The 26688-nt window shown below is 39.7% G+C and overlaps 1 protein-coding gene across 8 annotated transcripts in view; it reads left to right on the top strand.

Moving 5' to 3' along the window:
- SUGCT (succinyl-CoA:glutarate-CoA transferase) overlaps nt 1-26688 on the top strand; it is a 706709-nt gene that overhangs the window by 151205 nt on the left and 528816 nt on the right. For 7 of the 8 annotated variants that reach the window (XR_004626996.1, XM_034665695.1, XM_002914142.4 and 4 more), the window contains exon 9: nt 12478-12573. The exons of the other annotated variant lie outside the window; for it this stretch is intronic. Coding sequence is in view for 6 of the 7 variants with exons in the window: in XM_034665695.1 (XP_034521586.1) it covers nt 12478-12573 (96 nt within the window). In the remaining variant the exon portion in view is untranslated. The remainder of the gene's footprint in view (nt 1-12477; nt 12574-26688) is intronic. 8 annotated transcript variants of the gene reach the window in all.

Genomic DNA, 26688 nt, shown 5'->3' with positions numbered 1-26688 from the left:
ACAGGACTAAATAAGTAAACCATGTCATTAAATGTTACTTTTCTATATTTCCACTTACTCATCACATTTTTTCCTTTTAGTTATTTATAACCACTTTTTGAGTGAAATGATTGACTGGGTCAGTGGTTAATGGTAAGAAATATGTTTGATGTGTTATCCTAAACATGCTTTTGAAATTCTGTCTCTCTGTGTTGTCTGGTCTTACCTTCTGGCATTTGATATCCAGTTTCCTCATGTCTGATTTTGATTCAGCTGAATTGGCAAAATTATTCTGAATATAATGCAAATATTTTTTCTTTTGAGTTCAGTACATAAACATCAATATGATTTGACTACCATTAGTCATAGTTCAGAGAAGTGTGAAATGTGTATGTTTCTTTCATTAAAAAATTGCCATGAAGAGAAGGATTTGATATTATGTTCTTCCTTTGCTAAACAAATAAAAGTAGAGATTTTAAAACTATGTAACAGCTCTACTGGTTTTTTTCAATGTTTACCAGTAAAATGTTTATAGGTTGAAGTTTTGGAATAGAAGCTAAGACATAATTGCAGCGAAGCAGAAATCTTTGAATCTCAAGTATTATGTAATAATTAAGGTCAAACTTACCTGTAGAGGTTTACCTAATAAAAAAGGAGGTTTAATGACAGATTTTTCTTTACCAAGGTAGGACAATCCCGTAAAACTTTCCCAGGATCGTGGCCATTCAGAAATTTTGAGTCTGATTCTGTATGAAATGTAGTATGAATGCCAGAATCTAGGCTAGCTGAATTCAGGTCCTGGATTGTCCATTTACTAGGTACACATCCTTGGGCAGATTCTAAACTGTTCTGTGCCTCAGTTTTCTCATTTGTAAAATGGGTTCATCATAGCACATCCCTCATACAGTTGTCATGTGGAAGAAATGAGGTAATTCACATAAAATGCTTAGAACAGTACACAGTATGTGCTTAATAAGCATTAGCTTTTATCATCAGCTTTGAAGCTTGAAATGGTAAATGTAGTATGAATAGGTAGAATTCTTATTCTTTTTTTAACATGGGACAGCCAAAATACATTCTCTACTCCTGAATGTTTTTCTTCCTCAGTGCTAATGATGCTGAAGGACTCGTTTACCTTAAGCTGTGAGGGAAGGAGTGTGGTGGATTAAATTGCATAGGAAGTTTTGACATGTAAAGTAATGGTGTTAGGATGAAAAGGATGTCAGATCTTAACAGTTCTTTCTGATGGGAGGATAAGTCTTAAAAGGTGTATTCTGTATGAATGCTGGCCCCTTCATTTCTTTTTTTATTGTATTTTCCCCAGAAGATGTTTTATAATTAGTGAATGAGTGAAGTTGAGCAGAAGAACGGGAGGAGAATTATTGATTCAGTTAGTGATGTGCTTTCTAAGCAGATGTGGAGGACAACTGAGTGATTGTGTAGGGATCCCAGTCCACTTGAGTGATCTGGGGGCCTGTGCAGGGAATATAGACTGTGAAGCCAAGGATATGATGAAGGATGCAGAACGTGAAACCAAGCATAATGAGGGTGAGAGAGTGGGAGCCGAGGGGCTGTGAAGAGAGAGAGAGAGAGAGGTGAGTGGTGTAGGGATGGATTGGAGAGTAGAGTGACCTGTATGTAAGTCATAGTTCTGCCGTTCAGCAACTTGCTGTTTGATCTAGGTGAGACACTGAATCTCCGTAGCCTTAGTTTTCCCATGTGTAAAATAAAGGTTCTTTTTTTAATTTTTATTTTTATTAAAAAAATTTTTTTATTAATGTTTTGTTATATTTTCTGACTGGTTATTTGGGTTGTTAAGTAATGTATTGTTTCTTGTACATTTCTTTTTTTTTTTTTTAATGTTTTTCCATCGTATTATGTTAGTCACCCATACAGTACATCCCCGGTTTCCGATGCAAAGTTCGATGATTCATTAATTGTGTATAACACCCAGTGCACCATGCAATACGTGCCCTCCTTACTACCCATCACCAGTCTATCCCATTCCCCCACCCCCCTCCTCTCTGAGGCCCTCAGTTTGTTTATCATAGTCCATAGTCGCTCATGTTTCATTCCCCCTACTGATTACCCCTCCCTTCTTTATCCCTTTCTTCCCCTACCGATCTTCCTAGTTCTTATGTTCCATAGATGAGAGAAATCATATGATAATTGTCTTTCTCTGCTTGACTTATTTCACTTAGCATTATCTCCTCCAGTGCCGTCCATGTTGCAGCAAATGTTGAGAATTCGTTCTTTCTGATAGCTGAGTAATATTCCATTGTATATATGGACCACAACTTTTTTTTTTCTGTTTTTTTGTGGTACTTGGATTGCTTCCCATTTCTTTTTTTTTTTATGATCTTTTTTTATTATTTTATGTTAGTCACCGTACAGTACATCCCCGGATTCCGATGCAAAGTTCGATGCTTCATTAGTTGCGTATGATACCCAGTGCACCATGCAATACGTGCCCTCCTTACTACCCATCACCAGCCTATCCCATTCCCCCACCCCCTCCCCTCTGAAGTCCTCAGTTTGTTTCTCATAGTCCATAGTCTCTCATGTTTCATTCCCCCTTCTGATTACCCCCCCTTTCTTTATCCCTTTCTTCCCCTACCGATCCTCCTAGTTCTTATGTTCCATAGATGAGAGAAATCATATGATAATTGTCTTTCTCTGCTTGACTTATTTCACTTAGCATTATCTCCTCCAGTGCCGTCCATGTTGCAGCAAATGTTGAGAATTCGTTCTTTCTGATAGCTGAGTAATATTCCATTGTATATATGGACCACAGCTTCTTAATCCAGTCATCTGTTGAAGGGCATCTCGGCTCCTTCCATGATTTGGCTATTGTGGACAATGCAGCTATGAACATTGGGGTGCATATGGCCCTTCTCTTTACTACGTCTGTATCTTTGGGGTAAACACCCAGTAGTGCAATGGCTGGGTCATAGGGTAGTTCAATTTTTAACTTTTTAAGGGACCTCCACACTGTTTTCCAGAGTGGCTGTACCAACTTGCATTCCCACCAACAATGTAGGAGGGATCCCCTTTCTCCACATCCTCTCCAACAATTGTTGTTTCTTGCCTTGTCTATCTTTGCCATTCTAACTGGCGTAAGGTGGTATCTCAGTGTGGTTTTGATTTGAATTTCCCTGATGGCTAATGATTTTGAACATTTTTTCATGTGTCTGTTAGCCATTTGTATGTCTTCATTGGAAAAGTGTCTGTTCATATCTTCTGCCCATTTTATGATTTGTTTATTTGTTTCTCGTGTATTGAGTTTGAGAAGTTCTTTGTAGATCTTGGATACCAGTCCTTTATCTGTGGTGTCCTTTGCAAATATATTCTCCCATTCCGTGGGCTGTCTCTTAGTTTTTTTGACTGTTTCCTTGGCTGTGCAGAAGCTCTTTATCCTGATAAAGTCCCATAAGTTCATTTTATCTTTTATTTCTCTTGCCTTTGGAGATGTGTCGTGAAAAAGGTTGCTCTGGCCGATGTCATAGAAGTTGTTGCCTATGTTCTCCTCTAGAATTTTGATGGATTCCTGTCTCACATTGAGGTCTTTCATCCATTTGGAGTTTATTTTTGTGTATGGTGTGAGAGAGTGGTCAAGTTTCATTCTTTTGCATGTAGCTGTCCAATTTTCCCAGCACCATTTATTGAAGAGACTGTCTTTTTTCCACCGGATGTTTTTTCCTGCTTTATCAAAGATTAGTTGCCCAAAGAGCCGAGGGTCCATTTCTGGGTTCTCTATTCTGTTCCATTGGTCGATGTGTCTGTTTTTGTGCCAGTACCATGCTGTCTTTGTGATCACAGCTTTGTAGTACAGCTCGAAATCCGGCATTGTGATGCCCCCAGCTTTGTTTTTCCTTTTCAACAGTTCCTTGGAGATTCGGGGCCTTTTCTGGTTCCATACAAATTTAAGGACTATTTGTTCCAGTTCTTTGAAAAATGTCCTCGGTATTTTGATCGGGATAGCATTGAAAGTGTAGATTGCTCTGGGTAGTATGGACATTTTAACTATGTTAATTCTTCCAATCCATGAGCATGGAATATTTTTCCATCTTTTTATGTCTTCCTCAATATCTTTCAAAAGTGATCTATAGTTTCTAGGATATAGGTCCTTTACGTCTCTGGTTAAGTTAATTCCAAGGTAACGTATGGTTTTCGGTGCTATTGTAAATGGGATGGATTCCCTAATTTCTCTTTCTTCAGTCTCATTATTCCTATATGGAAATGCAACTGATTTCTGGGCGTTGATTTTGTATCCTGCCACCTTACTGAATTGTTCTATAACTTCTAATAGTTTGGGAGTGGATTCCTTTGGGTTTTCCATATAGAGTATCATGTCATCTGCAAAGAGAGACAGTTTGACTTCTTCTTTGCCGATTTGGATAACTTTGATCCCTTTTTGTCTTCTGATTGCAGTTGCAAGGACTTCTAGTACTATGTTGAATAATAGCGGCGAGAGTGGACATCCTTGTAGTGTTCCTGATCTTAAGGGAAAGGCTTCCAGCTTTTCCCCATTGAGAATAATATTTGCAGTAGGCTTTCCATAGATGGCTTTTATGAGATTGAGAAATGTACCCTCTATTCCTATACTCTGAAGGGTTTTAATCAGGAAAGGATGCTGTATTTTGTCAAATGCTTTTTCTGCATCGAGAGGATCATATGGTTCCTGAGTCTTTTCTTGTTGATATGATGTATCACGCTGATTGATTTGTGAATGTTGAACCATGCTTGCATCCCAGGTATGAATCCCACTTGATCATGATGGATAATCCTNTATAACAGCCAGCTGATCCAGTTCTTACAATCAGTGGCTTCCCATCGCACTTCAAATCATATCCCAGATCCTTACCCAGGCCTGCAGAACCTACATGCTCTGGCACTTGCATACTTCCTTACCCTCTCTGGTACTCCTCTTCTACTTACCATGTTTCAGTGACAGTGACCTTCTTTCTGTTCTGAACTATGGTAAATTTTTACCACGATAAAGTCTCTTCATTGACGTTGTTGCCTAGAAACATTGCCCTAGATTTTTCACATGCTTTCTATAGGTCTCGGGTTAAGTTTAATTTCTCCCAAGAGGCTTTTACTAACCTGCTAGTCTAGAAAAGCCCTCTTATCATTTCTTAATATTTTCCTGTTTGTTTATGCCTGAATGTACCTTACCCTGGAGTGTAAGCTTCGTGAGAGTGCAACCATGTCTGTCTTGTTCATGGCTATATCCCCTGTGCCTTGAACAGTTCCTGGCACATGGTAGGTGTGATATCAAGATTTTTGAATGAATGAGTGAATGAGTGAATGAATGAGTTGCTGGTTAACACTAAAATAAATATTTATAATATAATATATATTAATATAATATAAATAAAATAAGCATTCCCTTTGTTTACCATATGACTCCTCTTCTTTTTATGCTTTCCTATAAGACTGGAACAAGACATTTACAGATGAGCCTGGGGGCACCTGAGTGGCTCAGTCGGTTGGGCCTCTGACTCTTCGTTTCAGCTCAGGTCATGATCTCAGGGTTGTGAGATCGAGCCTTGCATCCAGCTCCATGCTTAGCAAGGAGTCTGCTTGAGATTCTCTCCTTTCTTCCCCCTCTCTCTCAAATAAATAAATCTTAAAAAAAAAATAAAGTTGAGCCTAGAGCTTTTTGTAGTGCCACAAAAAAAGGAAGTGCTAAAAAGAAAAAAGCTTCATAGTGATGGGGGTGTATGTCAGAGGGACAAAGGAAAAATTGTGAAAGAGCTTCCAGTGGCCCAAATGGAATGATTTGAGTAACAAAATAAAGTAGTATTGGATTATAACCCAAAGTGTAAAATAAATACCCATGACTCTGTGCTCATACAAATAAGTGATTGAATAAATAAATAGGGGAAAGAGACAAAGTTCCAGTACAGAGTTCTAATAATTTGTGGGGACAGTTCATTCTCAAGAAGGAGGAGCATAACTCCACACCCCTTTGGTGTGGGCTGTGCTTGGTGACTTCCTTCCAAAGACTACAGTGTGGAAAGGGGGAGAAGAAAAAAGAGTGATTTTTCTGTGGAGATACCTGATAACCATCACCTCAGGCAGGTGATCAAGGTCAACACCAACAGTAATAAGTGCTATCCATAGTTTGTACCTTTGATATAATGTGATGAAAATGGCCATTTACTTTTGTGGGCTTTCATCCAAAAATCCAAACCCCCATAAATCCAAACCCATAATTTTCTAATTATGAGCAAAACATACAAAAAAATCCCCATTGAGGAACATTCTCCAGAAATATCTTATCTGTACTCCTCAAAACTGTTGAAGTCATCAGAGGGAAAGAATGTATGATAAACTGTTACAGTCAAGAGTAGCTTGAGGAGGCAAGAACTAAATAGGGTGTGATAGGTACTCTGAGTGGGATCTGGGAACTGGAAAGAACATTAAAAACTAAGGAAATCTGAACATACGGGTTTTAATAATAATGCATCAGTGTTGGCTCTTTAATTGTAAAATATGGATCACACTGAGGTAAGATGTTAGTAGTAGGGGAATTGGGATGAATAAGTCATGGGGATGAAAGGCACAGTAGGGAATAGAGTCGGTCGTGCTGTAACAGCATTGTATTGTGGCAGATGGCAGCCACACTTGTGGTGAGCACAGCATAAGTATAGAGAAGTTGAATCACCATGTGGTACACCTGAAACAAATGTAACATTGTGTCAACTAAAATTTCAAAAATAAATAAAAAATACAATCAAGCAGAGAAAAAAAGAAAAGTAATAGGGGAATTGGGTGTGGAGTATATGGGAACTCTTTACCATCTTGGTAAGTTTTCTGTAAATCTACACCTGTTCTAAAATAACAAGTTGAAAAAAATTGTAAATGTTTCCCCACATGGTGCTCTATTCTTCTGTTGTATCATTTGGAATGCCTGCTTTGTCTGCTATTATATATGGATATCGTAGTTTAACTTACCCCCGTTTTGGGGTATATTGGCGCTGGTAGTTTGTACTTGCATCATTAGCCATACCTATGATTAGAGGAAGGGCTGTTTTTGACATGGAGACTTATCTTCTTTTGCTTTATCTTATTTCTGATTTCTTCTCTAATTTTCTCTCTCTATTTTCCCTTAGGGAATGACTTTAAATACTTTCTATATGCTGATGACTCCAGCCCAAATGATTGTCTCACAGGCATCTCCAATTCAACATATGCAAAGGTGGATTCTTATTTTCTTTCCCTTCACCTTGTTCCTCTGTCTGACTCCCTTTTTTTCTGTTGATGCCTTCAGAGCTCACCCAGATATTCAGGCAGAAACCTGGGAATTAAGTGTAGCTCCTTCTTCTCCCTCACCATCTTATCTGCCGTCCTCCTCCCATACAGTCTTTCTTTCACATGTTCTGCCCATTCTGTCCCTAACATATATCTTAAACCCACTAATTTTTCTATTTCTACTGCCACCACCCTAGTCTGAGCTATCATCAACTTATGCCTGGACTGTCACAGTCTGCATAACTGGTCCCTTTTCTCTCTTGTCTCTGTTCAGTCCGTTCTTTGGATTTAATTGCAAGTGCAGTGGGAAGCCCTATGAGTTTTAAATAGAAGGATGATGTGCTATAATTCTTGACTTTAAAATGATCATGGTAAGAGGCACTTGGCTGGCTGAGTCAGTGGAGCATGCAACTTTTGATCTCAGGGTTGTAAATTCGAGCCCCACATTTGGTGTAGAGATGACTTAAAAAAAATAAAATGATCGTTCTGAAAGGTGTGCAGAGACATTTCCCATCTTTTTCTTGTCATGCTTCAGTTACATTGGTCTACTTTCAGATTTTTTTCCTTTTCCCTTTTTTTTTCTTTCCTGTATGCTACTCTCTTGCCTGAGGGCTTTCACCCCTGTTATTGTTTTTTTTTTTTTTAAAGATTTTATTTATTTATTCGACAGAGATAGAGACAGCCAGCAAGAGAGGGAACACAAGCAGGGGGAGTGGGAGAGGAAGAAGCAGGCTCATAGCAGAGGAGCCTGATGTGGAGCTCGATCCCATAACGCCGGGATCACGCCCTGAGCCGAAGGCAGACGCTTAACTGCTGTGCCACCCAGGCGCCCCAATTGTTTTTGTTTTTAAACTTCTCCCCGTGGCAGTGCCTGTAACGGGTTAGTTGTCCACTTTTCTTAAGTCCAGAGAGGGAAGACCTGCATCTTTCCATTTACTTTTGCATACTCAGTACCCAACACAATGCCTTCTACGAAGCAGCATTCTATATTGAATAAAGATAAAGAAACTAATAATTATTGTTTTCATTTGTGTGCTTAAAAAAATTAGCGTAGAAGCTCTATGTTAGGTACTGTGAGAATGTATGAAAGGTTTGCAGTACACAGTTCTTACCCTGAAATAGTTCCAATTTAAAAGGAAGGATAGCATCGGCTATGAATAATATTGTAGCATGGAGGAGGACACTGAAGTTGGAGTAATTTAAAGTTCTGTCATTAGCCAGCTGTGTGACCTCGGATAAGTTATTTCCTTCTCTGTTTCTTTCTTTATCCTTCTTTAATATTAAGGGGTTTGGCTAGATTTTCTTGAGGTTTTGGTTCTCAGATCTGGTGTGCAGTGAATGATGCGTTGGTTAAATTATTTTTTTTTCCCCAGGCTCCATCCCTGGAGAGTCTGATTCACTAGGCCTGGGGTGGGGTCCAGGAATTCTCTAGGTGATTATTATGATGCATGGCTAGGTTTAGGAACCAGTGATCTAGGTCTTCTTAGCTTTGCCATCTTATATGTGTAGTTGTAGTACAGGGTGGGCTACGAAGGTACAGCTGGAATTAGGCAGGTTAAGGTGTGGTGTTTGTTCAGAGGCGGGGAAAATAGTTTTTTGCTTTGGTGATGAGAGGGACTTAATGGAAATGGTGGTGTTGAAAATGGGCTTTCAAGAGCGGATGGAAAGATGGGCAGGTACAGAAGTGAAGCATGACTGGTGTTCAGCCCAGTTCAGTTGGAGGCCAGACTATGTGCAAGGGAGCAGGAGGGAAAAATCCACCAGTTATGATGTAATGGACCAGAGTTCAAGTGTTGTTTTCCCCACTTGTCCCGTCATACTTGGTTGTCCTTTTGGAGATGAAAGATTCTATTATTGCTGCTTGATCCTCTTTTGGTGGAAGTGAGACACGGGGTGGCAGACAGCATGGGGCTGCCTTGGGAGATAATTGGGTGTATTCTTCTTCATGTCTTTTGGGACTGTGCCCTTTGAGATCCACTTTGACCACCCCATTGGTTTTCTGGTTAGACACACAGAATACTGGGACCCACTATGTTATCTAAAATAATAGTTTTGCTGTCAGAATGATTATTATTAAACCAAAGTTGGCCTTTTTGTTTAGATGAAACCATATAAAGGCAACATTCTGAGTAAATTATATAGCATCCACATGATGAAATAATGAGCCTAAGTTTAGGGGATGAAAGTAATGATCTAATGCAATATTTAGAATGGATATACAGTATGTAGTTATTAACCTAAAAGTCACATCCTGCATTCTTTTGATTTGTGGAAAATTTGTCATTAATTGCCAGGAAGCCTGATTTTTCATACATAATCACGTCATAGCTGTTGACTTTCTCCCCCTTCTCCTGCCTTAAAATACTTCATTGTAAATAGTAGATTACTCGCAGATTTGCAGTGCCCCTTTTAAACACTGGGTTGCTAAGTTTAACCCTGTTGCTCTCTTTTTTGTTAAAAATAGAATTCTCCCCCACCCCCAAATTTGCTTCTGAATAGTTACTGACAAATCATGCTTTGTTTTTGGGTGGCCATGGCTTAAAATCTTATCTAACTTTTCTGCCCAGTGGGAGCCTGCTAGTTCTGAAATACTTTTTTGTTTTTATGAGTTACCATTGTGTGGAGGAAATTGATAGGGCATGCCTTTTAGAAACACTCTGAGATAAGTTTTGGCTGTCCATTCAGACTTACTCTAAATAGGGCTACTTTTATGAAATAGTTGTCAAAGATACAGCTTAGCAAGGTAGGGTCAGAAACACAGAAGTCAAAATTGAGAAGAAAGAAAGAGATCATGGATCAGAAATGAGGCAGTCAGGCTGATCTCCAGCCTAGAATCCAGCCCATACCTACTCCTGTCAACCATCTCAGATCAATCTAGGATTCAGAGGTTAACCTGTGATCATCCAGTCAGTCCTACCCCTTTTTTTTTTTTTAAGTTTTTATCTATTTATTTGAGAGAGAGAGAGAGAGCACAAGCAGAGAGAGGGGCAGAGGGAGAGGGAGAGCAGGGGGGGCTCGATCAGAGGACCCTGGGATCATGACCTGAGACAAAGGCAGAGGCTTAACTGACTGAGCCACCCAGGCGCCCCAGTCCACCACCTCCTGGTCTATTGCTATCAGTTGACTTTGAAATTAAAAAAGTAGGAATCCCAAGCCTCTTTTGATTCTTTGCTTGCAAAGAATTACCTTTATTAATGTGACTCCTTGGCCTCCAGTAGCACCAGAGCAAGTTGAAGAGTGACTTTCACCAGAACTTATTTGAAAGGAACAACCCCCACCCCCACTCCTAACAGAGGTAGATCAAAGAAAAACCTTTCTTAGAGAAGAACCTCAGACTTGAGAATGTTTCCCCAATTTCAGGAAAAGCTTTTATGGGAAAATGACTACAATTGCATCCCTGGTACCTGCCAGACTATTAAGAACAGTACTCAGAGGTGTAGACCTTGGAAGCAGATGTAAGACCATTTACTGTTTTGCAAATTGTGTTCTGTGTTCATGCCACCCAGGGGGACATTGGAGACCTGCTTCTGCTTCAACCAGAACACTCGGGGTATTACCTGCTCATATGTTAGGATTTCATGCATTATTCGGTTTGATACAGGAATTCTGCTTTAAAAAAAAAAAAGAGATAGAAACCAGCCGTTTTGGTCAAATGCCCAAGATTTTATAGAGAATGTGCCTGAAGGTCAAAGTAGTTCAATTAAATACCTACAGTCGTACAACTATTTGGAGTTGACAGAAATGAAAAACCATGAAACCCCATTTCCCATCCAGTGCATTTTTTACTACAAAATGTTGATTTGATTTTGCATTTTGGAAGACACAGAAGTGATCTGTGAAATGGTGATTAGCACTAGGCAGCCCCGGGCAGCCCTGGAATGCTCCATGGTTCAAATGCCCGAGACCAGATGGAGGTCCAGAAGTGGATGACTCAAAGTTTATTAGTTTTGCCACCTGGGCAGTACAGCCGAACCAGCTGCCATAAGGCAGTTCCAATTTCAACAGAGCAGTAAATGAACATAAAAGTGAGTGTAAATCCCAAGAATAAAGTAAAGGAGAATGTCTGCTGCTCTAAGGAGGTTCAGGTAGGCTGAGCCCGGTCGATAGGGCTGTGTGGGAGGCAAGATGCTGGGCCAGGTAGAGGCCAGTCACGGGTTGCCTTCCCAAGCCCTGAAAAACCACCCCTTGAGTTGTTCCAGGAGTCAAACTCAGTCTGTGATCTGTTTGAATTGCTGGCTTTGGAGACTCCCCATCACATCTGATGATCTAGGACGGGAAAAAGGAGCCCATGGTAGATCATGATTATGTTACGAGGCCAGAAGCTTTTTCTCTGGAAACTATGGAAGGTTGTTATTAGGTTTGTCTTTCCACAGTTTGGGGCCCTTGGAGGCATGGGTATTTGTGGGAACATAAGCTCCTTGTGGTGGGTCACTTGGAATCAAGTTCATTATCCTCCTGTTATCCTCATATGGAATTGGATTATAGGTTTTCAGGATATGTGTATGAAATACTGCAGGAGTCAGAGGTTGACCCTAAGGTTTTAGGTGATCCTTTTAATAGATCTAGGTCTTTTGAACTGAACTAAGTATAATAATGAGGGTGTGGGATTAGGATTAAGTTGAGAGAGGTAAGAGTACTTTTTGTGTAAATGAGGATGATTCACTGGGGAATTTTAGCAAGTCAAATAATTTGGATTCTCTGTGTCAGTAAGAATGCTTTGGGCAGCTAGTAACAGAAAACTTGACTGAACTGACTTAAACATAATAGAGGTTTATTATTGTTATTTTTGTCATGAAATAAGAAATTTAGAGGAACATGGCTCATGACTGGTTCAGCTGCTCAGTGATGACATAGGCTCTTTTTTTGTCATCTTGACAGTAAGTAAAAGGACGTGGGTGAGGAGGGGAAAGGAATGTACTGACTGCTGATGTATTTTGCCATAGTTTTGATGCTAAAGGCTGGCCCAAGGTTTCATCTACTGGGTCAGCCCGTCTTCATGTGATCTTTTTGAGTGCCGAACGTTATTCATACTAACTCTCACGCAATAACGTAATATTGCTCTTCCTTTCTTTGTATGATGATGGAGTTGTTCCTCTCTCTCTCTCTTTTTTTTTTTTTTTTTTTTTTTTGCAGTGACATGAAGTAAATTCAAATGAGAACTTTTGTAGTACAACCTTCTGCTTATGACTGTGGCTAAACTACCTTTTTTTTTTTTTTTCCCTTCTTTTCTCCTGGCAGGTGGCATGTTTGACCCAGGTAGCTGCTAATTATCTTATTGGCCAAAAGGAAGCGAAACGTTGGGGCACAGCTCATGGCAGTATTGTTCCTTACCAGGTAGGAATGATACACACAACATAGGGTTGGGCTACTCTGATCTGCAGTTTTGGGAGATTATTTCCCTTTTTTAGAAAAAAAAAAAACCTTTCAGGATATTCTGTTATATTTCTTTGTCTGACTACAACAAGGTTCTGTTGTTCATTTTAAATTCTGTGTTTTGCACATTTCTTCATCAGAAGATTAGTAACAGGACACTTAAATGGATCAAAGGAACTTGCTGAAAGTGAGTGACTTTTGGCTTCATATGATGGTTTGTTTTTTTTCACCCCAAAGAAGCACTGATTGTAGCCATTTTATAAAGCATGGTTTGTTCACCATGTCAATTATAAACCAAATGTTACCTACCCCAGTTGACAATAATATTCTCACAGGGTTGGAGTAAAATGAAAATTTGCATGTGACGGATCTTTATTTTCAGAGCAAAGCAGATGGTTCAGGAACTGCTGTTCTTTATTAAGTGTCTAAACTTGTCCTTAAAATTCTTGACGTTGGCTAGTGTGAGTGAATATGTGAAGGTACTGTGATCCTTCGCAAATGAAAATGAGAACAAAGACTCCAACCCTTCTTCCAAACTCCTAACCTTTGGCTTGACTCAGTTGTATTATTTTGCACTGTATTTACTGATATATCCGTTAGTCTTATGTCAGATGTTGGAAGTTTAAGAGTAGAGTGTCTTTTTCATCACCGTATCCTTTCTCACATCCCGCAGAATTATGTACCAGGCACCGTATTAATATCTGTTGAATGAAGGAGTGAATTTTACTGTGGCCATTTTGGAGCGACTGCTCTTGACAGAACACATCAAAGCCAGCATTTCCCATTTACCAGCAAATCCATCAACACTGCTAATCATCCTTTTAGTCTTAAGAACATTATTGCCTTTGGCCAGACTAGTTTGCTTCCCATTTTTTAAATACAAATTTGAGCAATTCAGTGACCCAGTGTGAGCCTAGAATTTTTCTCTATTTCTATTTATGGTCTCCTTACACGTCAGGCGTTACTATGATTTCCCTGTAGAACTGCCTTTTGACATACAGTTGTAGAACATTTTCTTTAGTGCCTGCCCTCTTTTCTTCAGCAGCGCTTTTATGACCAGCATTGGTGACATTTTGGTTCCCTACTTCTGAGCGCTTTGTGGCTAACCCTTACACTTCTTAGCCAGACCTACCACGCTTCACAAAATTGGCAATTTTGTACTTTTTAGAAATCATCAAATTTAGCCTTCTCCCTTCTCAGATAGGAAATTTGACACCTGTATTGAGTACATGGATTCCAACTCTGATCTGCCTCCTTGTGGACTAGTCTTTCCGATCCTTCTACCTTTGACAGAAGGGCGCTGTGATTCCAGTGCCGCCTGCTACTCCAACCCACACCCTCCCCATCAGACTTGCTCCTAGCTAAAGGGTTGCATCAACTAACTGAGCCTCATCATTGACAATGGAAATCCCCCTCACAGGCATTTTAGCAGAGGGAAACGTTGGAACCCATGGGAATTCATCGCTAATAATGGAAGTCCAGCCTTCAGTTTTTGGTGTGTGGAGAAAGTGTTTTGGACTTGGAGCTCTTTCTACTATAATTCCACATCACATCACGTGAGAGGTGTTCACTGTGTTCTAGTATACGGTTTATAGTTTATTTTTTGCTTATTTTTTTTTTTTAAATAATGTCTTTTAAAAAAGTTTGTCATAGACCTCTGCTGTCCCTCCTGAATGTTCGCACCGAGAGCGCTGACATCTTGGGTATGCTCTCAAATATTTCACTGTGAGGTAAAAAGAAATTTAGAATCCTTGGCTTTTATTATGCTAGGCAAAGGATATGGGAGATTCTGTGTGTGTGTGTGTGTGTTTGTGTGTGTGTGTATTCTTTAAAGACAGAACGATACTTTTCCTGCTTGAATTGTCCCAGTCACATAAAGTGGATATTGTACTTATTTGATCTAGTTGATTGCAGCTTTATTATCTGTAAGAAATAAGAGAAGATCCACTAGGGTCTTTCCTCAGGAACTCAGAATTAATTTGTTTCCTCTTGGTAGAGGACTGGTTCAGCACTATGATTAAGGAACAAATGCAAATTCAGCTTGAATGAAACTAGCATACTAAGATGGATCCTAGATATGCTTCTAGACCTTGGTCTGTTTTTAATTTTTAAAATAGATTTGGGAAATATTTTTATGGGTGAGTGCCAGGATAATTATAATTCAGCTTTCTATAATAATTATAGCTTTGCATCTAATTTGAGTTGTCTGAGTTTTGAGCTGAAAGTCTATAATGGAAGACCCTGACGGTCTTAGGAATTAGTTCAGTACTCTGCTCACTCTCCTTAATTCTTGTTGAACCCCATCTGAAAGATCACAGACCTTGAATGCATGAATGTAAATTTCTGAAAAGTAGTGATCCTTGATTTGTGTGTTATTTTACATACATGCAATTTTTAACTTCTCAGGTTGTTTATCCACTTGTGTTCTTTCCTCACTATTCTTTGCCAACCTTTTAAAAATGAGTAAGCTAAACAAAAGTAGACAGCACTGGGATAGTCCTTTTGCTGCTTGTTGAACATATTGGTGGATGCTTTTCAGATTTTTAGATTTTATTTATTTATTTATATATTTTAGAGCGGAGTGGGGTGGAGAGGGAGAGAGAGGGAGAGAGCGAGCAAAAGGGGGGGGTTGGAAGAGGGACAAGCTGACTTGGAGTGTGGAGCCCAACTTGGAGCTCGGTCTGACACCCCTGAGATCATGACCTGAGCCAAAGTCAAGAGTTGGATGCTTAACCAACTGACCCACCAAGGCACCCCGTGACAATTCAGATTTTTAAAAAGAACTTGTAGATTTCAGTGCTTCCATTACTGTTGGGCCTTGCCCCCTGGGAAACACATAGCCCAAGGGATTAATAATTACATAATGTTCATGTAAACATATATATATATATTTTAAAGAATTTATTTATTTGAGAGAATATGAGCAGGGGGAGGGGGCAGAGGGAGAAGCAGACACCCTGCCGAGCAGGGAGCCCAACCTGGGGCTCTATCCCAGGACCCCGGGATCATGACCTGAGACGAAGGCAGAGGCTTAATCGACTGAACCACTTAGGCGCCCTGAAATGTTTCTCAGTCTTTCAAACAATTATATTTATGACAGGAGGGTTGTGGGGGAACGGAGAGGAGAGTGCAGAGAAAGCAATTGGTGGGTCTTTATAAAGAATATGTTTTATTGGGTAGCATCGTTATCAGTGGGGCCACTCCCTTTTACATATATGGTTAACATCATAATCCCCCTACTTTCATAACCTGCTTTTATCCAAAACTCACTCTCAGATTTCTTCAACATCCTGGGAGCCTGTAATCTGCGTGTTCTCTGCTTCGTGGGCTCATGATCCTCATTGACCTCTCGCTCTCTCCAGTATCATAGAAGATCCACAAATATGTTCATGAAGAGAGGAGACTATACTGTATATTTTCAAGGAGAATGGGGGAGATTTTTATAGACAAAACTTGTACAGTCCCATATAGGAGGCCTCACCTTTCTTAACCGTATACTTTGGCTGCTACTGGGGAGTTTCACTCTCCTGAAGAGCATATGAATCTCCCCATCCTTTCTGTCCCTCCTCTTCCTTTTTCTTTTCTGCTTCTCTTTGAGGTCAATGAGTTTCTCTACTCTTAAACAGAATTGTTGTGCTTGCTGGCCACCTTTATCCTAGATGCTTAACAATGTACTGCTTCCGTGCCCTAAGGAGCATGCCTGCGTGCCGTTCTAATGGAAGCCTACTCAGCTCTCTCTGTGTTTCTGATAAGACCATCTCTCTCCCAGTCTGTGTTGCTTGCAGCAGGCCCTCACGGGGAGCTCATGGGGTTCTGTATGCTCCTTGTAAAACCACAGCTTCTTCAGTGACAGTGCCGCCCTCGCGATTGGTGTAAACTGCCCAAGAGACCCATCTGGAGGAGGAAACAAACACAACTACCATCTGGAGGAGGAGACAAACACAACTACCTCCTTCCCTTAAAAGAACACCAGTCCCAGCATCCTTTACACATTTGCCTCAATCACCACCAGGACTCCAAGCCTTCCAGGTCACCTGTTATGACCTGGACAGTCATTCCCATATGGCTCTGTGCATCTCTTCCTTTGACCCAGTTATTTCTTCTGTCAACAGTCTTGGTGGCTTTACAATCCACGTAGATGACCCCAGTGACAGCCTGGCCTCTCATTTCTTTAACCTTCCTGTGGCTCTTAATGATTTTTCTTGTTTTCACTTGGCCACCACTCAGGTATTTCTCAGACTGTCACATGCATCTGAATCTCTAAATAGAGATCTTGTGAAGATGCGTTGCCTGATTCCAGGTGATATTGATGCTGTGTTAGGAGCAGTAAGGTTCCCAATCGAGACTTTATTATTGTTAGGGACTATACCATCTCCTTTGTATTCAGCAGGCAAAATCCCACTGCCGATTAAACTTAATTCTCCCTTCTATTCCATGCCCACAGTCACGTAGTGTATGGCTGGAGGAAAACATAGCTACCACGTTGACAATCTCACGCTCAGTTCATGACCGTCTTTCTCAAGCGGTCCCTCAGCCTTACCTACAATCCTGGCACACTACCTACACATGTATTTTCTCTGAGATGACTATTTCACTTCTTTTCCCTCCTCAGATCTTCCCCTCCTCCTCATCCTTAGCCAAAGTTGGTTTCTTGTTTCACTGAAAATGGATGCAGTTGGAAGAGAACTATTTCATCTCTCCTCTGCCATACTCCCCAAGCTCCTACTTGTGTGTTCACTTCATTCCCTCCTATCACAATGGATGACTTGTACTTTTCCGTATTTTTCCTACTTAAAACTCCCATATTTTCCCTCTTGCACCTTATCTCCTCTAACACCTGCATTATTTATCAGTGGATAATCATATGACCATGTCCTTAACCTTAAAAAAACCCAGCAACCTTCCTTAGACCTCCAGGGCATCTTTTTCCATCTACCATCTCATTTCTCCATGCTCTTCTTTACAAAATTCCTCAAAAGAGTTTTTGGCTGTTATCTGCTGGGAAGAGGCACTAGTCTACAATTTACTTGTACCTCACAGGCCGAGATGTTACAGTCCTCAGTCCTCAGCAGTTTGGGTGCTGTGAAGTAACTAAGGGAAGTTGACTTTCTGAGCAGTTCATTAACATAACTCTTTTTATGCTTTTTCTTGAGCCTTTCAAATTGGAGGGCCTTCAAAAAGAATTATTCCTTTAAATGGCCTGATAATTCACATGGCAATTTCTTTTAAACCTTTTTCTTTTTTTTTTTCTTCCCTGGAGTACCTACTAATTCAAGAAATTGAAGAAAACAATTATTCAGATGATTAAATAAAATCATGTCTCTCTTTCCTCAGTTTGGGCTCATTCAACCAAGGAATAGAACAGGAAGCTGTACTGTGTTATTTCTGGTATGGACATTATACTGTATATTTAATTTGGCACAAGCAGAGACTCAGACAGGCAGTAAATTCCAAGTTTGAAGAGATGTAGCACTTTGCTATCATTCCTTAGAAAACGTTAAAATGCTGTTCAATCATAACAGATTAGGTAACCTTGGGAATCTTTTTTTTTTTTTTTAACCCGTGTTAAGGATTTTTCAAAAAGTGAAAATGTAAATGATATACATGTGCCTCTTCTTGTGTGACTTTTTTGTTTTTTTTAACCATAGTTACACTATAAACCAATCACCGAAGTTTGAAAGTATAATTTGAATGTATTGCATATTTAATTTAATTAATACCTTGGTAATAGCAGTAAAATAATCATGCAGGCTTCCATTGAACATATACTCTGTCACCATTTTATGTACGTATATATTATATATACACAAATTTTTTTTCTTATTTTATATTGACAAAAGGGAGACCTAGAGAGAAAACAACTTTGCTATGGCCTTAGGTAGAAAGTCAAAGAACCTGGATCAGAACCGTGGCTGTAATATTTCAAAACTTGTTTCCTTTCCTGCCGTATCCAAACTGTAGTTCTTTTGGTACTTGATACATTGTGGATGCCTGTCTTTTAGTTTCTTTGATAGATGATAGAATTCTTTTAATCTTTTCCCATCATCTCTTTGACAAATGACCTATTTATTATGATTCTAGAAGGTATCAATCCTTATAAGTGACCTGGAAATATATTTTAATTCTGAGCTATGGGATAATTAATTGTAGGTTTCTGTCTACCACGTTTTCAATTTATGCTTTCAGGTGACTCTTGATTCTTCATTTAAGCAACAATTTCTTGAGTCCTGCATGGAATAGGCAGCGGTTTAATTCCTGAAGGCTTCCAGGTGAAGAAGAACTGGGCACATGATCTCAAGGAGTTCAGAAGCCCTACAGCGGGCGCAGCTGGGGGAGTGTGAGCTCTGGAGTCAGACCTGGGTTCATAACTTGGCTCTGCCACTTACTGACTGTGAAATCGTGGACAAGTCTTTTAATATCCCGACTGTTAGTTGCTTCCTATGTGAAAAGGTCAATAATGATGGTTGTTTCCATGTTTTTTAAGGAATTAAATGAGATAGCATATGCTAGGTGTTTTGTGCCGTACCTGACTCTTGTAAGAATTCAATGGAAAGTGGCTTCTATTATTATTTTTGTTGACTTAATGATTATAACTTTGTAAAATAGTTTCTAGGAAGCTACCAAATAATCTCTATGAAAACTATTCATGGCAGCTTAGGGGCAGAGAAAATAAAGAATAAAGATACATAGCTGCATTTCTTTCTTAAGGGAATTTCTACTTTAATTTCTTTCTTTTTTTTTCTCAAATGGAAAGGAGAGCAATATGCTATGGTATTTTTGTTTGTTTTAAAAAACTGTTCTTAGATCATCTTTTAAGGAAATTATAGAGTTGAGGCATTACCAAAATGTAGCATTCTTTTTTCCCTCAATTTTAGAGCAATAATTGATATACATCACTGTGTAAGTTTAAGGCATATGATGTGATGGTTTAATATGGTTCACATATATTGTGAAAAGATTACTACAATAGCTTCAGCTAACATCCATATTTTCTTATAGTTACAAAGAAAAAAAGAGAAAAAGAAAAAAGGAAAAAAATTCTCCTTGAGCTCTCTTATCAACTTCTTGAAAGAAATATTGTTTGAGGAGAATTGTATATAGCAATATCACCTAGTTGTCAAAAGGAATAGGGCTTCTAGTTTACTGAATTATCTAGTTATTGGGATTTAGTCTAAATTCATGGTTAACAAAATGAAGCATGGCAAAAATGATTTTCAGAAGTAATCTCTGAGAAGCCCGTAAGATGGGAACCTATCTATATAGAAGATACATCTCCCTTTGAGAGCCAAAAATTGTGGCAATTGGTCCCCCAGTTTTAAAAAGTGAGAGAACTACAGAATATTTTAAACATCTCTTCTTGTAACCTTAAGATTGAAGTGAACTTTGATAATGTTTACCCAGTAAAAAATACCTAGAGATTCATTTGCAACAGAAGTGCCGATGATAGGGAATACATTAGATTACATCTCACAGGTTTCTGAAAACTTTTGGATTACTCAGGACTGACATGTTAGAATATTCACAAGTCTTTTTTTTTTTTTTTTGGTAAATTAAGGCATGAATTGTCTGAATTTCTCCCGTCCCCCTTTGTTCTAAAGCTTTTGACAAAGTAGCTTTTGAATATTTGTTATGAAGCTTATGTGTGCCTCAGGTCCTTATGAATTTTGGATTCTTGTTAAAACAAAACAAATTTTTTTTTATTTGAAGATTCTGGTTACTTTGAAGTCAAGTGGCCAGGACTTTGGCACAGTCCTAAGAATATAGATAATTGAGCAGTGCGGCAGGCAGATAAAAAAGGGCAGATATGCCAAGCTGCTGGCATGATAGCTCCTACCCTCTGGGCTCCTCCCAAGAGAAAGTTCAGCCTGCTTTGATTTCAAATAAAATTCTTAAGTTTAAAATAAATTAGACAATATGACGTTTAAGGAGAGCATACTGCACAAAGAATAAACATGGTTATGACTGTTCAAAAACTAATCTAATTTTTAAAAATCAGAATTGCCTCCAGCTGAGAACTGTTTTTTTAAATGCATTTCACTAAGAGGTGAACTAGAAAGAGACACAAGGACAGGCACTGTCCTTGTTAAGGAATATATCTGAACTTCATTTAGGATCTTATTAGTTTCTCTTGCATTCTCAGTATTCTCAATATATATGCAGAATCGATGGGACTGTATGTTGTTTATGCCTCTCAATTTTGGCTAAAATTTGATGGTGGGAATGCAAATTGGTGCAGCCACTGTTGAGAACAGTATGGAGGTTCCTCAAAAAATTAAAAATAAAATTATCATATGATCCAGTAATTCCTTAAGACAATGAAAACACTAATTTGGAAAGATATATGCATCCCTGTGTCTATTGTGGCATTATTTACAATAGCCAAGATACGGAAGCAACTCAAGTGTCCATCTGTAGATAAATGGATAAAGAAGATGTGGTGTGCACGCATGCACACACACACACACACAGGAATATTACTCAGCCATAAAAAAGAATGAAATCTTGCCATTTGCGAAAACATGGATGACCTAGAGGGTATAATGTTAAATGAAATAAGTCAGAGAAAGACAAATACCATACGATTTCATTCATATGTGAAATTTAAGAAACAAAACACAAATAAACAAAAAAAAAGACAAACACAAAAACGGACTCTTAAATACAAAGAACACACTGGTGGTTGCCAGAGGGGAGGTGGGTGGGCAGTGGGTGAAATGGATAAAGGGGATTAAGAATTCACTTATCTTGATGAACACTGAGAAATTTATAGAATTATATCATTGTACTCTATACCTAAAGCTAATATAACGTTGTAGGTTAATTACACTTGAATTTAAAAAAAAGTAATAAATCATACCTAAAAATATTTGGCTACGATTATCCAAGAGAATCAAATACCATTTTGAATATTCAGTTAAAGAAGAATATTAATAAGTCATTATTCTTAATAATATTGAATTAATAATTGTAATCATCATTAGAGGTAACATTTATTGAATGATGACTCCGTTATTAAATACCTTACGTATATTAATTCAGTCTTCACAACAGCCCTGTGAATAGGTATTGCTGCTGTACTCACTTTCAGATGAGGAGACTGAGGATAGAGGAAACTCACTTGCCCCAGGTCCCATGTAAGTGGAGTAGCTGGAATTCTAACCGAGGCGGGGGCTCCCTGCTATGTTGGCAAGTGATGCTGTGCTACTTACTGAAACTGGCATGTTGAGTTTCATTTTCTATCTTCGTCCCCCTTTTGAGAAAGAATTCTGTGACATTTTCCTCTACCTATTTTCCCCTTTAGGACTGCCAAGAGTAATTGAAGAGGTATAAACAATTCTGTTGTTTACTCATCACAGAGATCTTTAATTGTGAGTTAAAAGCAAATTTCCATCAGGAAATCAGGTTGTACATCTTTGGAATAAATCCTTTGATTGCCAATGCTAAAACTGTTAGCAACATAACTAAGTTGAGTTATAGTGAAACAGGTATCTCTAGCTCCATCTGGGTAATGAAAACAATATTGTCCTTGAGTGATAAAGGAGTTTGGGATAGTTTTAGCTAGTGTGAGACCCATCATTTCTGATTCAAACTGGGTGGTAGCGGGGGGTGGGGTTTAGGGTGGGAAGAAATGTTTGGGGCATGAAGAAGGGCATTCAAGGGTGTGGGGCGAGGGGCAGCCTGGGGGAGAAATCAAGTAGGCAGATCTCCAAGTTTTCCAGCTCTGTTTCAGCCAAAACAGCTCCACTTTGATTTGTTTGCTTGTTTGAAATAGGAATTCCACTGCTTAAGAAAGGATCGTCTTAGAGCAATCCACGTGTCCTAAAGGGTTTTACTGGACTAGAAAGTGGGTTTTGTACATGTTTGCGTGCGTGTTTGGAGAAAGAGAGACTGATTGTCCTCCCTGTTGATGGCTCCCAGAACTGTGACCTAGAACCAAAGACAGGGTCTATCGTGGCTGAGGTGGAGGCTCTGGTGCAAGGAGTCCGAGTGGGGCCTAGAGAGCCCCTCTGTGGAGCAGCTCACACTTCACCTTACAGCGGAGAGTCTAGCCTGGTGGCTGTGCATGGAGGTCAAGGTTCTCTGGCTCAGATAAATCACATAGGACTGGATTCTGAGAAACGGCTGGATTTGGATGTAGTCACACATCCTGTTCTGTTCTTTGGGGTGTCCACAGCAAATGTTGCTGAAATTTTGAGTAGGTGTGCTTGGCCCTTGGACAATACCCCAACGGCTTCCTGCTCAGGTGCAGGGTACCTGGGGGAAAAAGAACCGAGTTCTGATACGGTACAAATTACTTTTATATTATAATTCAGTATTGGGCAAATAAAATAATAACAATGAAAGAAAACTTGCAAGATGCTAAGTTCTGAAGTGATCCTGTATTGGAGACTTGAGCAAATCATCTTACAAATAAATGTGGCTGTGAAGGAAGGTCTTTTCCTTCTTAGTTTTTTTTTTTTTAAGATTTTATTTATTTATTTGATAGAGAGAGAACACAAGTAGGGGGAGCAGCAGGCGGAGGGAGAAGCAGACTCCCCACTGAGCAGGGATTCCCGATGCGGGGTTTGATCCCAGGACCTCGGGATCATGACCTGAGCCAAAGGCAGATAGATACTTAATGACTGAGCCACCCAGGCATCCCCTTCTTAATTTTGTTTCTGGCATTTAGGACAAGGAATACTGGTGTCAGGACTCTGTGCAGGCAAAAGATAGTAGGTGTGCATGCTGAGTTGGGCTAGTCAACTAGGAACTAAAAAAAAATCACGTTAATTCATTTGGCCTAATTTTAACCTGGAAATGATTCTCAAATGTCCTTTCCCACTTTTCTTTCCTGAGGGTAAAAGCAGGTGCAAAATGTCCTAGGTCCTTCCGCTCTTGGAAGGTTCAGAGAACGGTGGCATCAGCATTACCTGTAACTTGTTAGAACTAATAGATTCTCCTTTATTCTACTGAACCAGAATCTACCTTTTAACAAGATCCTCAGGTGATTCTGACTTCACGTTGGATTTTGAGAAGCCCTCCTCTGACGTCCATGTGAAATCCTTTTGGTCATTGCATTAAGAGTCCACTAGATGTCACTCTTGTAACCTGATAATGGGATGGCACTTTTCAATGAGGACTTGGAAAAGATCTGTGAATAATGAGCACATTATTAGGTGATTTCCTCCCTATCCTTAGAGCTACTGATGTTCACATTGATTATTTAAGGTAAAGCTACCTTTCTTTTTGGTTCAAAGTCCTGGCGAGTGATTCCTGGGGTTGATTTTCATTTTGCTGAGTTAGCACTCATGCCTTCCATTTCCCTCCTTTCAGGCCCCTGTTGCTTGGGCCAGTTCTGTCATTATATAACCTTAGCACAGAATATGCTGCAGTTGCTCGGACTGACTGGCTTCCGGAAGGAGCAGCATCCTGGCCCGCTCAGCACAGTGATGCAGAATAAACGTAAAGGTTTGATTTCCGTAGAAGTGATTGAGAGCAGAAAGGAAGCAAGGCTGTATCCTGAAATTACCATCAATTTCTGTGTGATTGTGGGAGGAAGTCCGGACCTTTCTGAATTCTTGGGGTGTCTCAAGGGTGGTTTTACAAAAAAGTTCAAGTTCACTTCTGCTTAGAAAGACATGTCCCAAGTATAATCTTGTAGGGCGTTAGTTCCAGCCATGAAGATGAATATAAGGGACATTTATGGGTAGTTTTTACTGTAGAGTAGACTCCACAGGGAGATGATATACTTCCAGAGACATATGAGGCCTCTAGGACAAGTCCTGTTAACAACTGGTTAGGTCTGCGTATTAGGAAAGGGGGTGAAAAGGTTAAGGACTATGCTTTAGAGTATCCTTTTCTTTTTCTTTTTTTTTTTTTTTTTGCCGGATGCCCAGCTTGAGAAAAGTTAGTTCTTGAAATAAATCAAACCCTTGCAAAACTCTCCTCCCTCTGAGTCTGATGTGGTTTTTCATCTGTTTCAGTTAACAAGGGTAGCAAACAACTCATAAAGTAGCAGGTGTGTGTGTGTGTGTGTGTGTGTGTGTGTGTATATGTGTGCTTGGGTATGTTTGGTGAGTCTGTGTTTCCTCTTCTTGGTCTGTGGGAGGGGCATTTAGTTTATAATATTACCATAGAAATGCAGAATGTTTAATTGGATTGATTTCAGTCAGGTAAATATTTTTATTGATGTGAAAACAATATGGTTCTAGCTTAAATATAATTTTTCTTTTGTTCAAAATAATTAAGGTGGCTGTTGTATTTACTCCTAAGCTTTCGAGTTCTTTTTGCAACTTCATTTATTATGATGTGATTCTCAATGACAAGGAGCAGAAGGAAGCATTCCAAGCATTTTACTGAAAATCAATTTCATTTTTTAAGCAGTATTGAAATTATGGAAAACAAGCCCAAAATGCTCATTCCCATTCCTAGCCACGGTCCAGATTTCTGCTTCTGCAGGGATAGGATTTTCCACCACCATCTCCTTTACTGTTGAATTTCCTTCCCTCCTGTCTTTTTAATTGTTGCTGCTGAGACGTCAGATGCTGCCAGATACAGCAGCAGACTTCAGATGTATTATTTAAAATCCTGGGCTTTGGAGTCAGACCTTGGGCAAACTTTCACTGAGCCTCAGTTTCGTTTGTAAAATTGGGTTAATATTTCCTGCCTCGTGGGTGGTGGGGATAATTCAGCAAGACAGTGCGTTTAAAGTATGTGGCATAGAGTCTGGGACATTCATGGTTAGTTGATGGTAGCTTTTATCATCATTATTTTACCCATCCCACAGACCCCAGAGCTGTGGCTTATCCCCATCTCTCACCTCCACCATCTGTGGCAGGAGCCCCCATTCCTATACTTTGTCTCTTAGACAGCTCCAAGTCAAGGAGGAGTCTTCCTTTCCTCTGCCTGGCAGATGTGTGTGTGTGTGTGTGTGTGTGTGTGTGTGTGTGATGAGGAGGTGGGTCAGTGGGGAGCAGATCAGTAGGATAGTAGAGCGATGGGGAGGACGTGGATCCTAGGACTGCAGCAAGAAGAGAAGTTCTCCCCACAGCCTACACTGCAACTCTCAGTGGAACTTTCCTTCCATGTCATAAATTGGTGATCGAGTTTGGCAGAACTGGGAGCATTGTTAGGATCCTGAGTCAGTACATCCATGTGACAGGCTGGCCCAGGATCCTGTTCACCAATTTAAATGTTGTTTCTAATGGACAAAAACCCCTGAGATGCAAACTGCCAAATCTCCATGAATTTCTGCAACATACGTTTCAGCTTGCTTGCTCTTTATTGGCTTGGCTGCTTTGGAATGACCTTTGTGGTCCTGGAGCACCTCTGGACCGTGGGGTCACAGGGACATGACCTGGTTAGCAGCAGCCTCGGTAAGCTGCTGTGTGGAAGTCTGAGGGGATCTTTCATCCTGAGAACATCCTTGTAAGAAGAGTCTTTGCAATTGCATTGTAAGCCGCCCTATGGTTTCATTTGATAATATCCTGTTGTTGAAGAACAATGGAGATTTTGATGTAACAGTAACTGTCTGAGTCTGCTGCCTCAAGTAGGAGAGGATTTAAAATATTAAGAATCATGAGCATGATGCATCTTAAAAATACATTCCCATGTTTTTTGGTAGACTTTTGGGATCTGCATTGGATTATTTTTTACATAATTAATTTTAATATATATTTTTGGTAATTGTTTAAGATGTGTTCTCAAAAAACCTGATAAAGGGCACGGAACATTCTTTTTTTCCCTCCCATATCATTTCTTGTTTCCATTGCAAGGAGTCAAATCAGTAAGTTCAGTCCGGTTCAAAGAAGAAGTGGGTAGGGCACAAAACTTATAATGGTGTTACTGTGTAGATTGCAAAAGAATCTGAGGTTTGTTCAGCAAATATAATGGTGCATTGAGGTGTTGTGTTAATGTGGGGGGCCAGAAAATGAGCTCTGTGTGTAGCAAATCTGTTAAGTGGCAGTTTAGTGTTTAACCTAAAAATTGGGAGAAAGTTGATAAGTGCAGAGGAAGCATGAGACCCAATTTGACACAGACCTTGCTAGGGCGATGCTGGTGGGGTGGGGAAGGAGGAGTGAGAGGAGAAGGGGATTC

This window comes from Ailuropoda melanoleuca, chromosome 1 (genome assembly GCF_002007445.2).
Source record: "Ailuropoda melanoleuca isolate Jingjing chromosome 1, ASM200744v2, whole genome shotgun sequence".
Classification (NCBI taxonomy): Eukaryota; Metazoa; Chordata; class Mammalia; order Carnivora; family Ursidae; genus Ailuropoda; species Ailuropoda melanoleuca.
The sequence above is the reverse complement of the archived record's forward strand: the minus strand, read 5'-3'. Positions and strand labels throughout refer to the sequence as shown.